This window comes from Trachemys scripta, chromosome 16, assembly GCF_013100865.1.
Source record: "Trachemys scripta elegans isolate TJP31775 chromosome 16, CAS_Tse_1.0, whole genome shotgun sequence".
NCBI classification, from domain to species: Eukaryota; Metazoa; Chordata; order Testudines; family Emydidae; genus Trachemys; species Trachemys scripta.
In genome coordinates, this window is record NC_048313.1 from 6,861,142 (window position 1) to 6,879,286 (window position 18,145).

Genomic DNA, 18,145 nt, shown 5'->3' on the forward strand with positions numbered 1-18,145 from the left:
TCCTCGTTGTTTTTGCGGATACAGACTAACACGGCTGCCGCTCTGAAACCTAAAGCTTAAGGAAGAAGCTTTAATTGGCTTTGAGGCGGTTTAAATGCAAGCACTAATTTGGTTTCCGTATTGAGATATTCAGCCCGCCACAGCTGGTTTGTAGTGCCTAGGTGGAGATCGCTGATTAGAGTTTATAACTAAATACACAAGGCTGCTCTTTGGGTTCCTGTTTCAGATTTTATCAGGGTTGATTTTCTCTTGTATTAATCTGACGACTTGACTTAATTGACGGCTGGATTCCAAAGCAATCTCACGGTTCACGCTTCGATGTACGACTTTGACCTTAAACTGTGTGCCGGTGTAATTTAACCCTTCGTGTGTATGGCAGATTAGCCGTCGTGATGTGGGCGCTTGATTTTATTTGTTCACCATTGGAATAAAATGTCTAAAACGGATAATTGAGTCTTGTTTCTTTGAATAAGCAACACGGGCCAGACTCACAGAGAATCGACACCATCCAAATTAACCATTTGGCACTAACAGAGGACTAGTTGCGGGCACCTATCTCAGCTCCGGCTGCACCCCGTGGGGCTCAGAGAATCAAAAGGGAAGCTAAATTCCCCACCCAGGGAGTGTGGATGGGGCCAGTGTGGTTGAGGGAGGTGATCAGAGGGTGTCTCTGAGTAGCGGGGATGGGAGGGGATTCTGCCCCTGTCTGGATTAGGCTCAGTGCCTGGTCAGGCCCATCTGAGGCTGGGGGCTCAGGTTTGAAGGGCTGTAAACAGAGGTGAAAATCTTGTACATTTCATCCATGGTGGGGGGTCATCCGAGTAAATGTATGTATGTATGTTAACGGGGAAGTTCTGAAAGAGGGCAGAGTTAAGGTTATGTGGGAAACCTTAACAGGTTATTTCACGAGCGTGCATTTGGCTGAAGCTGAGGTTCTGGAAGGGCCCAATAGCCCACCAGGCAACTTGAACTCTGCACTGATGACATTTTTTGCCCTTTAATGCAAGAAGGGGAGGCACTGGCTTCCCACTAGACATTAACCGGCTAGCAAGGTCGACTCCTGGGCTAAACAATTAGCAAGAAAACAGTAACACTACCCATCAACAAGGACTCCTTTCAAGCAAACCATATAACACCTATCTTCACCGGAGCAGCAAAGTGACTCAAAGCCATTCCTTCCGGGGAGAAATTTCCCCACCTCCATCCTGGGTGTCTTTGCTAGATGGAAGAAGAACAAGAAAAGCAAACTGAATTCACAGGAAGTCCCTTCCCCTTCAGACCTTCCTGATTTGAGGGGCGGCCACATGGTTTCCAACACTGTTGTCTCAGACAATCTCTCTCCCAGAGCCTCAGGCCTGAGTCCCCATGTTAGATTCCTGCACTGCCCCAGTTCCCATCACGCTCAGAGCCAGGGGGCACCAGGAGCCCAGAGCATTTTCCCCCTGGGGGGCAGTTTGCTGCAGACCTCAGGGTCACAGTGTGAGGCAGGGCCGCAGGCATCTCTATGAAAGGTGCGGGGTGGGGGGGTTGCTAGGGCTGGGGGGCAAATTGAGAGCATCTCAGGGGCTTGCATGGACATATTCCCCTGCTTAGCAACTGGCTGAAAGCACAGGCCTCAGCTGCAAGCAGGATTTGAACCTACGCAGGAAAACCCCAGTGGATTTCAAATCCAACACTTCAACCGCTCGGCCACCACAGCTACCACCCCTGAGACCACCCCCGTGCTCTGGGGGCCGGGTTTGCTAGCTGAATGCTGCATTTCAGATGCCGGGCATTGCAATTATTTCATAGAATCATAGAAGATTAGAGTTGGAAGAGACCTCAGGAGGTATCTAGTCCAACCCCCTGCTCAAAGCAGGACCAATCCCCAACTAAATCATCCCAGCCAGGGCTTTGTCAAGCCGGGCCTTAAAAACCTCTAAGGAAGGAGATTCCACCACCTCCCTAGGTAACGCATTCCAGTGCTTCACCACCCTCCTAGTGAAATAGTGTTTCCTAATATCCAACCTAGACCTCCCCCACTGCAACTTGAGACCATTACTCCTTGTTCTGTCATCTGCCACCACTGAGATCAGCCGAGCTCCATCCTCTTTGGAGCCCCCCTTCAGGTAGTTGAAGGCTGCTATCAAATCCCCCTTCACTCGTCTCTTCTGCCGACTGAATAAACCCAGTTCCCTCAGCCTCTCTTAGTAAGTCATGTGCTCCAGCCCCCTAATAATTTCTGTTGCCCTCCGCTGGACTCTCTCCAATTTGTCCACATCCTTCTTGTAGTGCGGGGCCCAAAACTGGACACAGTACTCCAGATGTGGCCTCACCAGTGCCGAATAGAGGGGAATGATCAGGTCCCTCGATCTGCTGGCAATGCTTCTACTAATGCAGCCCAATATATTGAGATATGTACCAGATTCTGGGGTATGGGAGCTTTGCTGGTTCACAGCTGTGATGGCCGAGCGGTTAAGGTGTTGGACTTGAAATCCAATGGGGTTCCCCTGTGTGGGTTTGAATCCCCCTCGCAGCGAGGCCTGTGTTTTAGCCACAGTTATCTAAGCAGAGGAATACATCCATACAATCCCCCGAGATGCTCTCAATTCGCTCCCCAGCCCAAGGAAACACCCCTCTGCACCTGGGGCCCTCTAGCAAACTGCCCCTAGGGGGGCAAACACTCTGGGCTCCTGGAGCCTCTGCCCGGTGCCCCATGGCTCTGCCCTACCCCTGCCTGCAACTGCTCTGAGTGTGATGGGGACTGGGGCAGTGCAGGAACCTAACGGGGACGCAGGGAGCGAGACTGTCTGAGACACTGGTGTTGCAAACCACACGCGGCCACCCCCTAAATCAGGGGCCCGGTCCAGCCACGTGTCTGAGCTGCAGGGATCCCTCCCACAGAGCCCCGGATCGCAGCCTGAAAATCGGCATGTGATGCTGCCGCCCGTTCTCCTTGTGTCAGAGAATCACCCCAGCAGGGCGTGTGGGCACCGTGCGGCCCGTCCTGGCATGAGCTCTTCTCCCAGCAGTGCTGGGTCCGGCCACGGCCGGCTCCAGGCACCAGCGAAGGAAGCAGGAGGCTGGGGCGGCCAATAGAAAGGGGCGGCACGTCCGGGTCTTCGGCGGCAATTCGGCGGCGGGTCCTTCTCTCCCTCTCTTCCTCTTCGGCGGCGGTACTTCGACGGCAGCTCAATGGTGGGGTTTTGGTTTTTTTTCTTTCCTTCGCCGCTTGGGGTGGCAAAAAAGCTGGAAGGGGCCTTGCTGCTGGGCTATTTGCACCAACACCTCGCACGAGCGGCGTGTCAGGGGTACTTATTGGGTTCCGGGAAGTGCTAAAGGATGCGCCCCCCCAGCCTAAGGGGAAGATCTACAGGACCCGAAAACCAACTGATTACGGGGGACAACTAATGTAATAACAGGAACAGGAGTGAGGTCACAGGGCTAAATGAAGGGAACCTGATGGGGACACCGAGCAGAGAACCCCGGACAGCGCCCACTGCTCCTCAAAGGTGTCAAGGGAGCCAGTGGACGCCGCCCAGAGGAACTCTGCCCGGATACGTGAAAGGACAGAGGATCGGAAACGGGCCCCACAGTTACAGGAACCTCCGTCGGCCAACGTCCTCTCCCTGGTTTATAGATGGCCTGTTTAGCCAGTGCCAAGAGGAAGTTGACCAGGAGGTGCCGTGACTTAGTGGGGCCACGGATAGGGAGTGCGTCAATAAGAAGGTGAGGGGAAAAGTGTAACCAGAAACGCAACATAATGTCGGTGAGGAGCCGGTGTAGGGGCTGCAACCTGGCGCACTCCAAGTAAACGTGGGCCAGGGTCTCCCTCACGCCGCAGAAGGGGCAGGTGTCTGGGACGGGGGTAAACCGCGCCAAGTACACGCCCGTGCTCACGGCCCCATGAAGGAACCGCCAGCTGATATCCCCGGCGGGTCGCGGGACCAGGGTGGAGTATAGGCTGGCCCACTGGGGCTTCTCACCCTCTAGAGGTGGTAGGAGGTCCTGCCATTTTGTATCGGGGCAGGACACGAGGGTGAGGAAGTGAAGGGTGTGGAGCACGAGCGTGTATAGATGTTTCCTTGGCGGAAACGGACCGGCTGCAAGTCATGCAGCTGGCTCACGGAGAAGGGGCGGGGGGCCGGTTGGGTCCACGGGGCAGGGGCCTAATGAAAAGGTCCAGAGGGCCAGGGGTGGAGGGTGGGTGAGACATGCCCTCGTGCAGGACCCGGTCGAGGTAGACCCGAGCAGCGGGCGGCAAAGCGGCCCTCACCTCCTGAAGTACGCGACGGGGAGTACAAGGCCTGGAGAGCCCCATACGCCGAGCGAGCGTCAGGGGATCCAGCCAGTCTCCCCAGTCGTAGTCGAGGAGGTCTCCGACTCTGGTGACTTCTGCCAGGACCAACCTCCGGCGCACCGCGGGGGACTCCGCCACCTGCTCACGGAGCTGGGGGTTGTGTAGCAGGGGCTCCGCGAGGAGATCAGCCCCCCTGGTGGCCGCCACGGACCTGGTCACTGAGAACAGTTTCCAGGTCCGGAGGAGGTCCTGGTAGAAGACTGGCAGCCCGGAGAGGTCTCGCGGAAGACCTCTCGGATGGAGATAAAGGAGCTGCCGGTCATATCGGAGCCCTCGGAAGCGGCGCAGGAACGCGTGCGCCAGTACTCTCCATGCCGAACTATCTGCACCATACAGGAACCTCTGTAGGGCCTGGAGGCAGAAGACATGGACCTGAGTGCGTAGGCAGGTGCAGAACCCCTGCAGAGACCCAGTGCAGTCCTGGCCAAAAGAACTCCAGAACCACCGTCTGGAGGTCGGCCAAGAAGCCCGGGGCCGGATCAGGGTGTTGAGCCGGTACCAGAGCATGGACAGGACTAGTTGATTGAGTACCAGTGCTCTACCTTGAAGGGAGAGGCACTGGAGTAGTCCTGTCCATTTCCGGAGCCGCTCCGTCACCCTGCCCTGTAAACCATGCCAGTTCAACGGCAGAGCAGAGATGGATGCGTGGCAGAAAGGTAAACGCCGAGATAGAGCAGCGGACCCGCGCTCCACCGGACGGCCTGAAGCGCGGGTGGGAGGGAGCTCGCTTGTCACCCGTCCCCGACCACCAGGCCAGAGCTCTTGACCCAGTTGACTCGGGCGGAGGAGGCCACCGAGTACACGGTCTGGCAAGCCTCCACCAGCACCAAGTCGCCCATGTCCTGGACCATGAGGAACACATCGTCGGCGTAGCCGACAGGACCAGCCACAGCTCCGGCTCCCGAAGCACCAACCCCGTCAACCTCCTGCGAAGGAGACAGAGGAAGGGCTCGATCGCCAGAGCATACAGCTGGCCTGAGAGGGGGCACCCCTGCCGCACTCCCCGCCCGAAGCTGACCAGCTCAGTCAGGGTCCAGTTGAGCCTGACCAGACACTCTGTGGAAGTGTACAGCACCTGGAGAAAACCCACAAATTGGGGTCCGAAGCCAAACGCTCGCAGAGTGCCCAGGAGATACCCGTGGTCCACCCTGTCGAACGCCTTCTCCTGATCCGGGGACAGGAGGGCGAACGACAGACCATCCCGACACCCAAGCTCCAAGAGATCCCGGACCAGATAGAGGTTATCAGAGATGGTGCGGCCCGGGACGGTGTAGGTCTGGTCTGGGTGGATCACGTCCTCCAGCACGGACCCTAGCCGCAGCGAGATGGCCTTCGCTACGATTTTGTAGTCCGTGCTGAGGCCAATTCCGTAAGTCACGGAGGTCCCCCTTCTTCGGCAATAAGGCGAGCACGGCTCATCTGCATGAAAGAGGGAGCACCCCGCTCTGCAAAGACTCGGCCCAGACGGTGACTAGGTCTGGGCCGAGGACGTCCCAGAAAACGTGGTAGAACTCCACGGTCAGCCCGTCCATGCCCGGAGATTTATCTGGGTAAAGCCCCTTTGCTCCCCGGCAGCCCAGGGGCCGTTCTCCAGACAATGCTGCTTGTGCACCAAGGGAAATCAGACCCAACGGCCTTTTCCAGCAGCCCCGGCAATTCATTTCAACTGGCGCCTGGAGGGAAAACACATCTGGGAACAGGGGCGAGGGGAGTTCACCCCCTTTTCACCAGGACTGTGCAGACTGGGGCCTGGTGCTTTTCATGCCTGATGGTGCGGCGCCACCGTGTGGCCAGTTTCTGTCACTTTCTTTCATTAAAAATGGCTTTTTTTTCCCCACAAAAACTTTTTTTTCCTCACAGAGACACAGGAGGGCAGGTTAATCTACCCAGGGCAAGTGATTCTGCGGCAGGTCTGGAGGGGGAAGGGACTATTTTCAGGGTTGCCTTCTGTGTACACACACACACACACCCCCTTAATTATCTGAGCTACCAACACACGTCCCAGAAAGAATTATTATGAAGGGTTTTTTTTAATATAGCGCTTTTATCCAAAGTGCTTTACCCTAGCTAGCTAACGGTACAAACCACATTTGGAAAGATCACTAAGGGGCCCACCAGGACCCTCAGCAATTTTCAAGTGGTCCGTGGAAAAAAAGTTTGAGAAGCACTGGCCTAGGGGGATCTGTACCCAGAGCTCAGGGCAATCGACTTCAGTGGTGAGGCGGTAAGAAAAGCTTCCTGGAGACGGGTTCATAAAATGGAACTGGACAATGGTCATTTCAAATCAGTGATTTCCCCCTCTATTTATTTCTTCTCTCCCTCTCCTCAAGAATTCACCGTATGGCATTTAACAACAGGCCAAAACACCATTTTCTGTGAGTGTCTTTTACAGGGTGGGGGGGGAATGTGACCTGGCGCTTTTCTAGGATTTGTCTCTGGGTTTATGGGAAAATGGGAATGGGGCAAAGTGTAGCTGCTCCTAGAGGAGGCAGAAATCTAAAATAACTTGTGCCGCCCGAACAGGGACTTGAACCCTGGACCCTCAGATTAAAAGTCTGATGCTCTACCGACTGAGCTATCCGGGCTCACGGATTCCAGGGGGAGGCTTTATGTTTTTAAACTGACGTCCTGCTCTCTGATTGGGCAAAGATTAGCCAATCAGTGGGAGGGGGGGGCTGCCCCAGCAAACCCTGCGCAGAGCTGTGACGACAGCCCAGGGAAGGGGCCCCTGGGGGTGCAAATCTCTGCTCTTGTAGCTAAGGGCGGGGGGGGGGGGGGGGGGGGTCATCCTGTTGCTCAGCCCCTAATCATTAATTACCCTTCTAGCAGCAGCCTAGTTAATGAGGAGGGGAAAAGGTCTGAGTGCAGAAAGGAGGTGATTTGTCCAGGATTGCTAACCCCAAATGCTCAAAACTAATGAGTCCAGCGCACCAAACATCACCAGCTTGACTTTAAAACCATGAGATCATGTAAGGATAAGAGACTTGAGGAGGTCACTTGTTTGCCTTCTGCTTTTGCAGCCTTTAGGGTGCCCGAGGGGCGGGGTGTGTGTCACATTTTTGAAGCTTTCTCCACCAGGGCTAGACACTTTAGGTTTGCTTTAAGAAGGAAATCATCCCCTTGTTCACTTGATTCCAGGAGCTGGGGCTCTCAGGAAAACAATAATGATCGTGTCAGAGTGGCAGCCGTGCTAGTCTGGATCAGCAAAAAGAACAGGAGGACTTGTGGCACCTCAGAGACCAGAGCCGGCTCCGGGCACCAGCTTAACAAGCAGGTGCTTGGGGTGGCCAAGGGAGGGGGCGGCACCTGCGGCAATTCGGGGGCGGCAGGTCCCTCACCCCCTCTAGGAGCGAAGGACCTGCCGCTGAACTGCCGCCGCCAATCGTGGCTTTTTTTTTTTTTTGCTTGGGGCGGCAGAAATGCTGGAGCCGGCCCTGGTCTCTAAGGCCCTGTTAGAGACTAACAAATTTATTTGAGCATAAGCTTTCGTGGGCTACAGCCCACTTCATCAGCTTTAGCCCACGAAAGCTTATGCTCAAATAAATTTGCAAGTCTCTCAGGTGGCACAAAGACCCCTCGTTCTTTTTAATAATGATCGTGAGACTGATGACAAAATGATGAGAGTTGACAGCCCCGTTTTTCCGTATTGTAACAGTATCGGGTAAAGGGTGTTAGCAGAGACCTTAACACAGTAGCGATGACACTCTCTAGTGCAGTGGTTCTCAACCAGGGGTTTGTGTTTCTCTGGGGGTACCCAGAGGGCACATCAACGCATCTAGATATTTGCCTAATTTTACAACAGGCTACAGAAAATGCACTAGCGAAGTCGATACAAACTAAAATTCCATACAGACAATGGCTTGTTTATACTGATCTATATTTTCTATACACTGAAATGTAAGTACAATATTGATATTCTGATTGATTGATTTATTTCATAATTATATGGTAAAATGAGAGTCAGCCATTTTTCAGTAATAGTGTGGCTGTGACATTTTTTGTATTTTTATGTCTGATTTTGTAAGCAGGCAGTTTTTAAGTGAGGTGAAACTTGGGGGTACACTAGAGAAATCAGACTCCTGAAAGGGATACAATGGTCTGGAAAGGTGGAGAGCCACTGGGCTAGTCACTCCTTAGAGCAGTGGTCTCCAAAGTGGGGTGCACGCAATCCAGGGGGTGCGCGGCAGGAGGAGCGATTTTTTGTTTGTTTGTTTTGGGCTTCAGCAATCCGAGCGGCTTTTATATATATATTTTTTTACTTCGGCAAAAATGGTAGAGCTGGCGCGGCAGGGGGTGCGTGCTCAACATTTTTTTATTGATAGGGGTGTGCGATCAAAAAAGTTTGGAGACCACTGCCTTAGAGAACCATCATCAATGCAGCTAAAAGGGTGAGTGCAAAACACTGAAATAAACGTTTCACGTGTTGCGACTGCAGAACCAGTGAAAATTGAGGGGAGGTTGCCAATTTCAAACTATTGGGCTGAATTGTGTCCGTTTAAAAGAACTCTCCAGGAAACAACATGTATTATTTGCTATTCCACACCAGGAGGAGCTACATTATTGCATCCAACACACTTGGGTTAACACTGCAAGTAACTGAAAGCATTTAGAAGAGTGAATATTTAAAAGACATTTAATATGTCCTTTTTGCTAAATAAAGCCAGCGCTTTTGGCAGTGAGCCAGCCTTCAAGACCCCTTTTTTGGGTCATTGTTTTTTTTTTGCAGTGGGCTGAAGGTTCAGGGCCCCCCGAAGCGGTACAATGTGTAACCCCGAGAGCCGTTTCAGAGTGGTAGCCGTGTTAGTCTGTATCAGCAAAAACCCACTGCAGTGGGTTTTAGCCCACGAAAGCTTGTGCCCAAATAAACGGGTTAGTCTCTAAGGTGCCACAAGCACTCCTCATTGTTTTTCCTGATATCTGTGTACACCCCCAACCCAGGCCCCACGTGCACACTTATCTTAGCCCGGTCTGTGCACAACGCCGTATCCCAGATCACATCATGCTCCGGGACAACGCTCGGCACTCCCTTGTTCTTCTACATCTGGGGGCCGATTTAGGATTTCAAGCCCAATGTGAAGGGGCTAAAAGGCAGATCTTAGGCCTGGCGATACCCTGAACGTTGCCCTGAAGCACTTCACGGGGTTTTTAGTACTTCATTTTTTTAACAACCTTTACTTCCCTTCCCCCACCCAAATAAAAATAAAAGTAGCAAAAATATACCAGCTAAAACTAGCCTTGTAACAACACTTGATTGATTGGGCACATACAATCCAGCCAACCAAGCCAAGCCAGGGTGTCCTTATCAGTGGCTACTGAAGGGAGAAAGGCCTCATTTGACAGCCCTCAACGTGGGTCCCGGTTTACAGCTGACTGGCTACAAACCGCATTGATGGAATCGGGTCAGAGAGAAAATGGAGGAGGAAAAAAGGTAATCCCCCCCCCAACATGTTTCCTTTCCGACCAATGAGAGACAGAGCGGATCGCACCGCGTCCAATCATAGCCGGCCTTGACCTTAGACTGCCGGCATAGGAGCCGCAAGGTGGTGAAACACCTCCCCAAGTAATAGTGGGGCCCCCCCTACGGACAGGGGTCCCTGCAGGACTGTAGCAAAGCGAGGGAGCTCAGTGTCCCGTCCCCCCGGCGGCATGTGTTAATGTTTGCAAACCCAGCAGCTCGCTGTGAAGTGAGACTGACCCAGACCTCAAGAAAACTAACCCTAGACCCCCTTTAACTTGGATCTCCCCCCCAAAAAAACACCCCCTTGTTGCAAGTGGAGATTTCAATGACTAGAGATTCAAGTCTCGCCTGAGTTCCCATCGCCCCTTCCCGGGGTGGGAAATTGGCAGCGAACGTGGTTTTTTGGGGGGATTTTGGCAACTTGACATGGAGAGGTTTCTGGGGGTCAGAATCCTGTTGCAGACTGTGGGTTAGTGGGGATTAGATATCATCTGACTTCACAAATACAAAGTTCGTTTTTAACTAATGTAAGCACTAAACCCAGGTGTACAGACACTCTTTGCAACCTGTCAAGTATCAGGGGGTAGCCTGTATCTACAAAAACAAGGAGTCATTCATCTATTATTGGGAGTGGACTACATCCACCCTGATTGAATTGGCCCTGTCAACACTGGTTCTCCACTTGCGAAGTAACTCCCTGCTCTCCATGTGTCAGTATCTAATGCCTGCATCTGTAACTTTCACTCTATGCAGCCGAAGAAGTGAGGTTTTTACCCACGAAAGCTTATGCCCAAATAAATCTGTTAGTCTTTAAGGTACCACCAGACTCCTTGTTGTCTTTGCAACCTGTGTCTTTTAAAGCTACTGTCAAATTATATTCGGTTTTAAATGTGATTTTAATAAGCACTTAGTTTGTTTTTACAATAAAAGGTCTAGGAAAATCCGGTACTATCTGATCATTAAATCCTACAGAAGCCATTGACGGTGACTGGAACAGTAGAAGCTCCCCATGTCTACAAGATTTTAATAAAACCCCACTACCTTTTCACAGCAGGGGCAAACCAAGGCCAGCCACCCCCCGCCAATCAGCAAGGCAAAAAAAATCCCACACTTCCCTGACAAAGCCACTTACAGCAAAGCACCAGGCTACTGAATAGAAATAAATGGGCAATTAAAGGAACTAAGAACAACACCTACCCAGCCAGCCCCCAAACAAGTAGCGAGTTAAAGAAATAAATGCGCAATTAAGTAACCAAAAAGCCCCATTTGCTGGGAGCTGCCTTGGGAGAAGCAACTCATGTAGTGTCTGCAGCTCTCTCATGGAGACAGTGAGTGGCTCTTAAAAGAGCCTTTGGGGTTTTTAAATTGACATCTCTTGGGGACCAGAGAGATTACTTGGAGCTGGTGTACTTGGTCACTGCCTTGGTGCCCTCGGACACGGCGTGTTTGGCCAGCTCCCCAGGCAGCAGCAGGCGCACGGCGGTCTGGATCTCCCGGGAGGTGATGGTGGAGCGCTTGTTGTAATGCGCCAGGCGAGACGCCTCCCCAGCGATGCGCTCGAAGATGTCATTGACGAAGGAGTTCATGATGCCCATGGCCTTGGAAGAGATGCCGGTGTCGGGGTGAACCTGCTTCAGCACCTTGTAGACATAAATGGAGTAACTCTCCTTGCGGGTCTTGCGGCGCTTCTTATCCCCCTTCTTCTGGGTCTTGGTCACCGCTTTCTTAGAGCCCTTCTTGGGCGCGGGAGCAGATTTCGCCGGCTCAGGCATCTCGCTCACTAATAACACAACGCGGAACAGGAACGCAATAATCTGCCTGGTGGCGAGTCCTGTATTTATAGCGCCCCTATGCAAATGAGGGTAGCCTAATTCCCACCTTCCTATTGGCTGCTTACATGTTGGGCTGTCTTTTGTGTTGTCACTTCATATGCAAATAACCTTCCTCCAATTGATGCGCTCCTATTGGACGGCAGCCGCCTCTTTCTTTCCCGATTGGCGAGGTTGCGAAGCGGCTTTCCCATTGGGCGCTTTGGAACAGAAGCATGAGGCAGCCAATGAGAAGCCGCTCGCCCCATCCCCATGAGGGAATAAAAGGCCGGCAGCATTGACTTTTTCTTGTAGTGTTATTGTGTTGCTGCAGTGACGGTGCTTAGGTACGAGGGGATCCCAGTCATGTCTGGTCGTGGGAAGCAAGGCGGGAAAGTGCGGGCTAAGGCCAAGTCTCGCTCTTCTCGGGCTGGGCTGCAGTTCCCAGTCGGGCGTGTGCACCGGCTGCTGCGCAAGGGGAACTACGCGGAGCGAGTGGGAGCGGGCGCCCCGGTGTACCTGGCCGCGGTGATGGAGTATCTGACCGCTGAGATCCTGGAGCTGGCTGGTAACGCCGCCCGCGACAACAAGAAAACCCGCATCATCCCCCGGCACTTGCAGCTGGCCGTGCGCAACGACGAGGAGCTGAACAAGCTGCTCGGGGGAGTCACCATCGCGCAGGGGGGCGTCCTGCCCAACATCCAGGCGGTGCTGCTGCCCAAGAAAACCGAGAGCCACAAAGCCAAGGGCAAGTGAGCGCTGTTGCCAACTCCCAAAACCAAAGGCTCTTTTAAGAGCCACCCACAATTTCAGAAAGGGCTTGGAATTGCCACGTCAAGGGGAGGTGGGGAAAATGAAATATTGCCTGTTGTCCTTTTATCCACACATCATAAACTTTTTCTGAGCCTCTGTCTTGGTCTTGCACTAATCAGATTCCAGCTCTGCACACAATGGGCTAGGGAAAAAGTTGGCTGTTCATCTTTTTTCTCTCCCTCTTTCCCAGCGCACACTTTTTGTTACACCCTGTCCTGGTCTTGCACTAATCCGATCTCAGAGCCCCACACGTGGGTGAGTGGTTGCAGCTGCTGTGATTCCTTTACCCGGTCCATCTTAGAGTTTTCAAACCATCCCACCCACAGGAGTAAAACATTTCAAACTCCCTAAAGGCGGTGCCTGGTTTGCTTTGGGTTAAACCTTTTTTTTGCTCTGCTGTGCAGTTTTATTTTCATCTGGGATCCCTGTGCAGAGGTGCTTATAAACATCACAACCTGAAAACACTGGCCTAAGCGTCTTTCCTAAAACCACACACAAAATATAGTCAAGCTGGGAAAGGAACCAGGCATCTGGGACTTAAGCTGTGTGTTTTAAGGCCTGGACCAAGGCTACCTGCTAAAGGGAAGGTGTAATTCACAATAGCTGTGGGTCTCAGCATGGCAAGATATTTGAATTAATTTGTTGCAAGTTTACCTGGCTAGTTGGCATGTTACTTTTTGTGTTTTACTGGATTTTATGCATTTTTGTCAGTTGTAGGCAAGTTAGCTGGGAGGGGTCTTGATACAGTCAAGATAACTAATTACTAGGGATAATTGTCAGGTCAGCAACTTTCTCAATTAGTTGTTCCACTTGTTGCTACTTTCAGACTGATCAAATCACCTCTTAACCTTGTCTTTATTAAGGTAAATAGATTGAGCTCCCTGGGTTTATCACTGGGGAGAAAAATTATGCTACTATGCAGAAAGAGGGTCTAGCCACTGAATGCAATCTAAAAGATTTGCAATCATGTCTACATGATAGGAAGTTTACTGTGTGGACACAGACCATTCACTCCTCATATGGTTATATTAGATGTAGAAATCTGATCCTAAACTCTTATGCTAGAACCTGGAACTATCCACTAGCAAAGAAAATGAGAACACAATTGCAGATACTGTACTATCTACCCTAGATTAGATGTGTTCCATTACAAGTAAATGGGGGGTGTGTATGGTGAGAGATTTCCAAGAACACAGCAGGAAGAGAGGTACACAATACAAAAACCAGAGTCCACCCAAGGAAATTAATATTCCGCAGGTTTAATACAAATAAGAGGAAGTATTTTTCACACAGCTAATTCAGTGCCATGGGATGTTGTTCTGCTCAAAAGCATAACTTGGGGGTCGGAAAAGAACTGGATACATTCAGGGAGGACAGGCCTGTTAGTGCAGCATTTCTCAAATGTGGCCACCAAGGGCTATTTTTGTGGCCACAGCCTCCTGGGCTGTGATTGGGGAGGGGGCAAAGCAGGGGCCCGTCTCCCAGGCTGCCCCCCTCTGAAGACACAAATGCTGGAGGTGCTGGCAGCTGGTGAATTCCCCACTTTACTAGGGGGGGAGACTTCAGCTGCAGGGCCTCAGGCTCCATCCACGTGATGGCAGGCTCTGGTTCCAGGCTGCGGCCCCAGGCTCACCATCCCGGCCATGGTCCCTGGGCCCCACCGCCTCCCTGCCCATCTCCGCACCCAGGGCTTAATTTGTCCCAGGACTGGATAAATTTTCTGCTGTGAAAAGTGATATTAACAAACATGCAGATATCACTTTTGACAGCCGCAGACTTACTAGCTAGCTAGTCTTTTTTAAAAAGCAACCAAAAAAAGCAAAAGAAACAACAACAAAAGACAAGAACATGCAGAATGCCTTATTTGTCTTTCTATTCTGTTTAGGGCCGGTGAAGAATAGAGAAAAATAATGTACAATTGTATGACTGAGTCTAACAAAAACCCTACAGGAATAAATGACAATGTTTTGCACATGTGTATGTGCATATGTATTTGTTTTTGTTTCTGAAGTTAATTAAATATTTTAGGAAAAATGGTCAGCGTGGCCACCAGTAAGAGTTGGTGGCCGTACTCTGTGGCCGCCAAAAAGTTTGTTGGGAGAACCCCTGCACTAGTGGCTCCATGTGACCCTAACTTTTTGACTACCAGGAACGGAAGCCAGGGTAGATTACACCGTGATTGCCCTGTTCTGTACACTTCCTCCTGAAGCTCTGGTATGGACCACTGTCAGGTAATAGGCTATCGAACAAAATGGACCATAGTCTGACCCAGTATGTTCTTGCTACTGTCATTCTGGGTGGTCACAGTTAAAGAGGGGACTACATTTTGAGAAATACAGATTTTTTCCCCATTTTTGTTTTTAACAGAAGTAAGAGGAGCTGTATAATAGGGTTTGGCAAAGCGTGTAGTTTAGGCGTGTTATGGAAAGCATGTTTAATTTTACTCTGCTTCCATTTACAAGGCATGGGATTTTTGTGGAGGGGATGAATACAAAGGGAAAAACCAAAGCAGCCCATGGAGAAATGAGTCAGGGCAGCAAGTACAAAGGCACTGCAGAAAACCCCACTCAGAACCTAAACTTTGTGATGTGTTACTTGGGTTCTGAGACAACTTCAGCACGGTTTTTACCTTAACTCTGTTATTTACATAACTTTGGATTGGAACAAATCCAGTTCTTTGCCTGCAGACAGGGAAGGGCTTTTAGATGGGCTATCTACTTTGTGGGTGTGGCTGAGGGTTCAACCCCCCCAAACCCAGGGAAGGTGCGACCTTGATGTTTCAATGTATACACCATATCCATGGCCTTCAGGGTGTTTTTCTTAGCATGTTCTCTGTTGATCACTGCACTCCGGATCACATTTGCCAGGAAAACCCTGAGCACACTCCGAGTTTCTTTGTGCGTTAGCCCTAGACTTGCCAATTCTGACTGAAGCTATTCCAGGAGATTTTTTTCCCCCCAACATGACAATGTCATTTTCTTAAAATAGTCTATTAAAATCTCCCAGATTGCTTTCAATACTCACCAGGAGATCGATCCCGATTCCTGGAGACTCCAGGCCAAACCTGGCAGGTTGACAACCCTAATTAGCCCTGAGATGAGCTTCATACCCCACCCCCGTGTGGGGCAAGCAAGCAGGCTCGCAAATATCCTAAATATCAGATAATAATCCGGACTCCCTCCGAATTTTGCTGTGCCCCTTCCCGACCAGAGGGAAAACTGAGAGGGAACAAGACGGGCAGAAGAACCACTTACCTGTACTTTAACTCCCTTTTTCCTCCCAAGCCCTATAAAGGCGTCGCTTCTCCGCTTCCACCAATGAGACCTCTTGCTCCACTGGCCAATCAGCATAAAGTCCTTAATTTTAAATTCACATAGTTAAATTTGGCGCCTTATCTGCCCCAGAGCATGCGCAAAAGTGGCGGGGAAGAGAAGTAATTTTGCATTTAGGAATTACATTTTACCACCCCGCGTTGAGTTCATGGGCTGCGAATCATTTCAGGGATCTCTGAGCTAAGGCAGGCCGCAAAGTTAGGGGGTGTGTGTGTGTTTTTCCTTTAATTGTCAGTAGGTCCCTGCATGTTTGGTAGGGTGACCAGATGTCCCTATTTTATAGGGACAGTCCCGATATTTGGGGCTTTTTCTTCTATAGGCGCCTATTACCTCCCACCCCCTGTCCCGATTTTTCACACTTGCTATCTGGTCACCCTAATGTTTGGCTCCGTTAGGTAACAGAGGCGGCAGGACTGCATATTCCCCTGCCTTAACTCGGAAGAGATTCAAAAGGTCCCTTTGGGAGTTTGGAAATCGGTTATTTTTCCACCAGAAAGTGTCACAAAGGTTTGGGGCTGGAGAGGTGACGGAGCACAAATGGATCCACTCCATGGCCGGGCAAATGGGACACTTTGTTCTTTCTGCCACGTCCTGGCAATTCAGGTCCTGACGTCTGCCCTGCCCTAAACTTTGCAGGGGGAAAACCTCCCACGACGCCCCTTGAAATACAGCTTTTACATCCGCAGCCCAACGGTGGGGAGTGCCCCCCCTAATTCACACTTATGAGCACCCTAAACACTAGGATATTTGCAAACGTCTCCTCCCCACTCCCATGGCTGAATCAAAGACTGTTTTAGCTACACCCCAGACCCTTGGACTGCCTCGGTGCAAGCGACTCCCACATCAATAGGGTGACCAGACCAGACGTCCCGTTTTTAAAGGGACAGTCTCGTTTTGGGGGACCTTTTCTTATATAGGCGCCTATTACACCCCCTGTCCCGTTTTCTCAGTTGCTATCGGTTACCCTAGACGTCAACCATTTAACTTCCATGTGCTGGGGGTTAAATTAATATATTAAACTAGAAAATTAAAATACCACTCCATGTCAGAACTGGAAAGGACAGAAAATCCTCAGTGTCTCTTATAGTTGTAAGGAGATTGCAACTTCTGCTAAAGGTGGAAATGTTGTTAAAAAGCTAGAAATGTACATGACCCTTATAACATACCCTTCTCTCACGTCTCTGCAAAGATCGAATACCAATTTGTAATTTGACTTGTCTATAAAAAGCAGCTTCAGGTTATTTCACAATGTTTTTCCTTTGTTAAATCTTGGTGGAAATGAAGAATATAGGAATATTTATTCTAATGGATTCAAAGCTGATAGCGAGTGTGTATCACAGCCTAACATGAGGTTATTTTACTCCAAATACAATTTTCTTGCAGTTATAAAACTTGGGGGGTGAAGGGGAAGCTCTAGATAAAAAGCAAACAACTAAGTGTAAAACAGTGACTATATTATCTTTCATTGAAGACACTGATATCACTAACAAGAATAGATGCCTTTCCCCAGTCCCTAAATGGTGATTTTAAAAATTAACATTTATTTTCTAATTAGAGAAATCCAGTCTGCAGGCCTCTCCTTCCCCAGTCCCTTTCTGAAGGATTTTGGTGCCATTTCTTTTACAGCAATGAACTACAGTCCCGCCTGTTTTCAGAAAGAATCTCGTTTTAGGTGCAGAGATGTTAAAGATTATTGGGGGGAAATTAAAGTATTTTAGAAAAATTGATGTTCTATTGCATGAACAGTGTTCAGATACTGTTCCTCACTAGATCTGAATGTGACATTTTTGTATTCTGAAATCAGTAATTGTAGGTAAGCGCTTATTTTTCCCTTTAGATATCAAGCCCTAACATTGATATTTTCTACACAAGTTAGTTTCTCATGTAAACCTCTTGAATATGGGATTTAAGTATTCTGTACAAGTTAATACCCTTACAAAAAGATCATTTTTTTCTTAGTTCTATTAGTGGCCGTGACTCAGTTCTCTCATGGAGAAAGTGGGTGGCTCTTAAAAGAACCTTTGTGTTCATCGTTGACATCTCTTGGGGACCAGAGAGATTACTTGGAGCTGGTGTACTTGGTCACGGCCTTGGTGCCCTCGGACACGGCGTGTTTGGCCAGCTCCCCGGGCAGCAGCAGGCGCACGGCGGTCTGGATCTCCCGGGAGGTGATGGTGGAGCGCTTGTTGTAATGCGCCAGGCGAGACGCCTCCCCAGCGATGCGCTCGAAGATGTCATTGACGAAGGAGTTCATGATGCCCATGGCCTTGGAAGAGATGCCGGTGTCGGGGTGAACCTGCTTCAGCACCTTGTAGACATAAATGGAGTAACTCTCCTTGCGGGTCTTGCGGCGCTTCTTATCCCCCTTCTTCTGGGTCTTGGTCACCGCTTTCTT

General features: G+C 50.4%; 3 protein-coding genes and 2 non-coding genes across 5 annotated transcripts; 2 read left to right on the forward strand and 3 right to left on the reverse strand.

Moving 5' to 3' along the window:
* Positions 1-2,436: 2,436 nt before the first annotated feature.
* Positions 2,437-2,518, forward strand: TRNAS-UGA. Its single transcript has one exon. It is a non-coding gene; the product is annotated as a tRNA-Ser (tRNA).
* A 4,333-nt stretch (positions 2,519-6,851) lies between these two features.
* Positions 6,852-6,924, reverse strand: TRNAK-UUU. Its single transcript has one exon. It is a non-coding gene; the product is annotated as a tRNA-Lys (tRNA).
* Positions 6,925-10,555: 3,631 nt separating this feature from the next.
* Positions 10,556-18,145, reverse strand: LOC117888392 (histone H2B 8-like; the record flags this gene model as incomplete). The annotated part of the gene is given in 2 exon segments (XM_034791720.1): positions 10,556-11,180; positions 17,802-18,145. A coding segment is annotated over 1 exon segment (336 nt), but the record flags the coding sequence as incomplete, so codon positions are not given.
* LOC117888391 (histone H2B 8) lies at positions 11,155-11,597 on the reverse strand. The gene has a single exon (XM_034791719.1). The coding sequence runs from the start codon at positions 11,567-11,569 to the stop codon at positions 11,189-11,191; it is 381 nt and encodes a 126-aa protein (XP_034647610.1). The 5' UTR covers positions 11,570-11,597; the 3' UTR covers positions 11,155-11,188.
* Positions 11,933-14,260, forward strand: LOC117888390 (histone H2A.J-like). Its single transcript, XM_034791718.1, has one exon. The coding sequence runs from the start codon at positions 11,972-11,974 to the stop codon at positions 12,359-12,361; it is 390 nt and encodes a 129-aa protein (XP_034647609.1). The 5' UTR covers positions 11,933-11,971; the 3' UTR covers positions 12,362-14,260.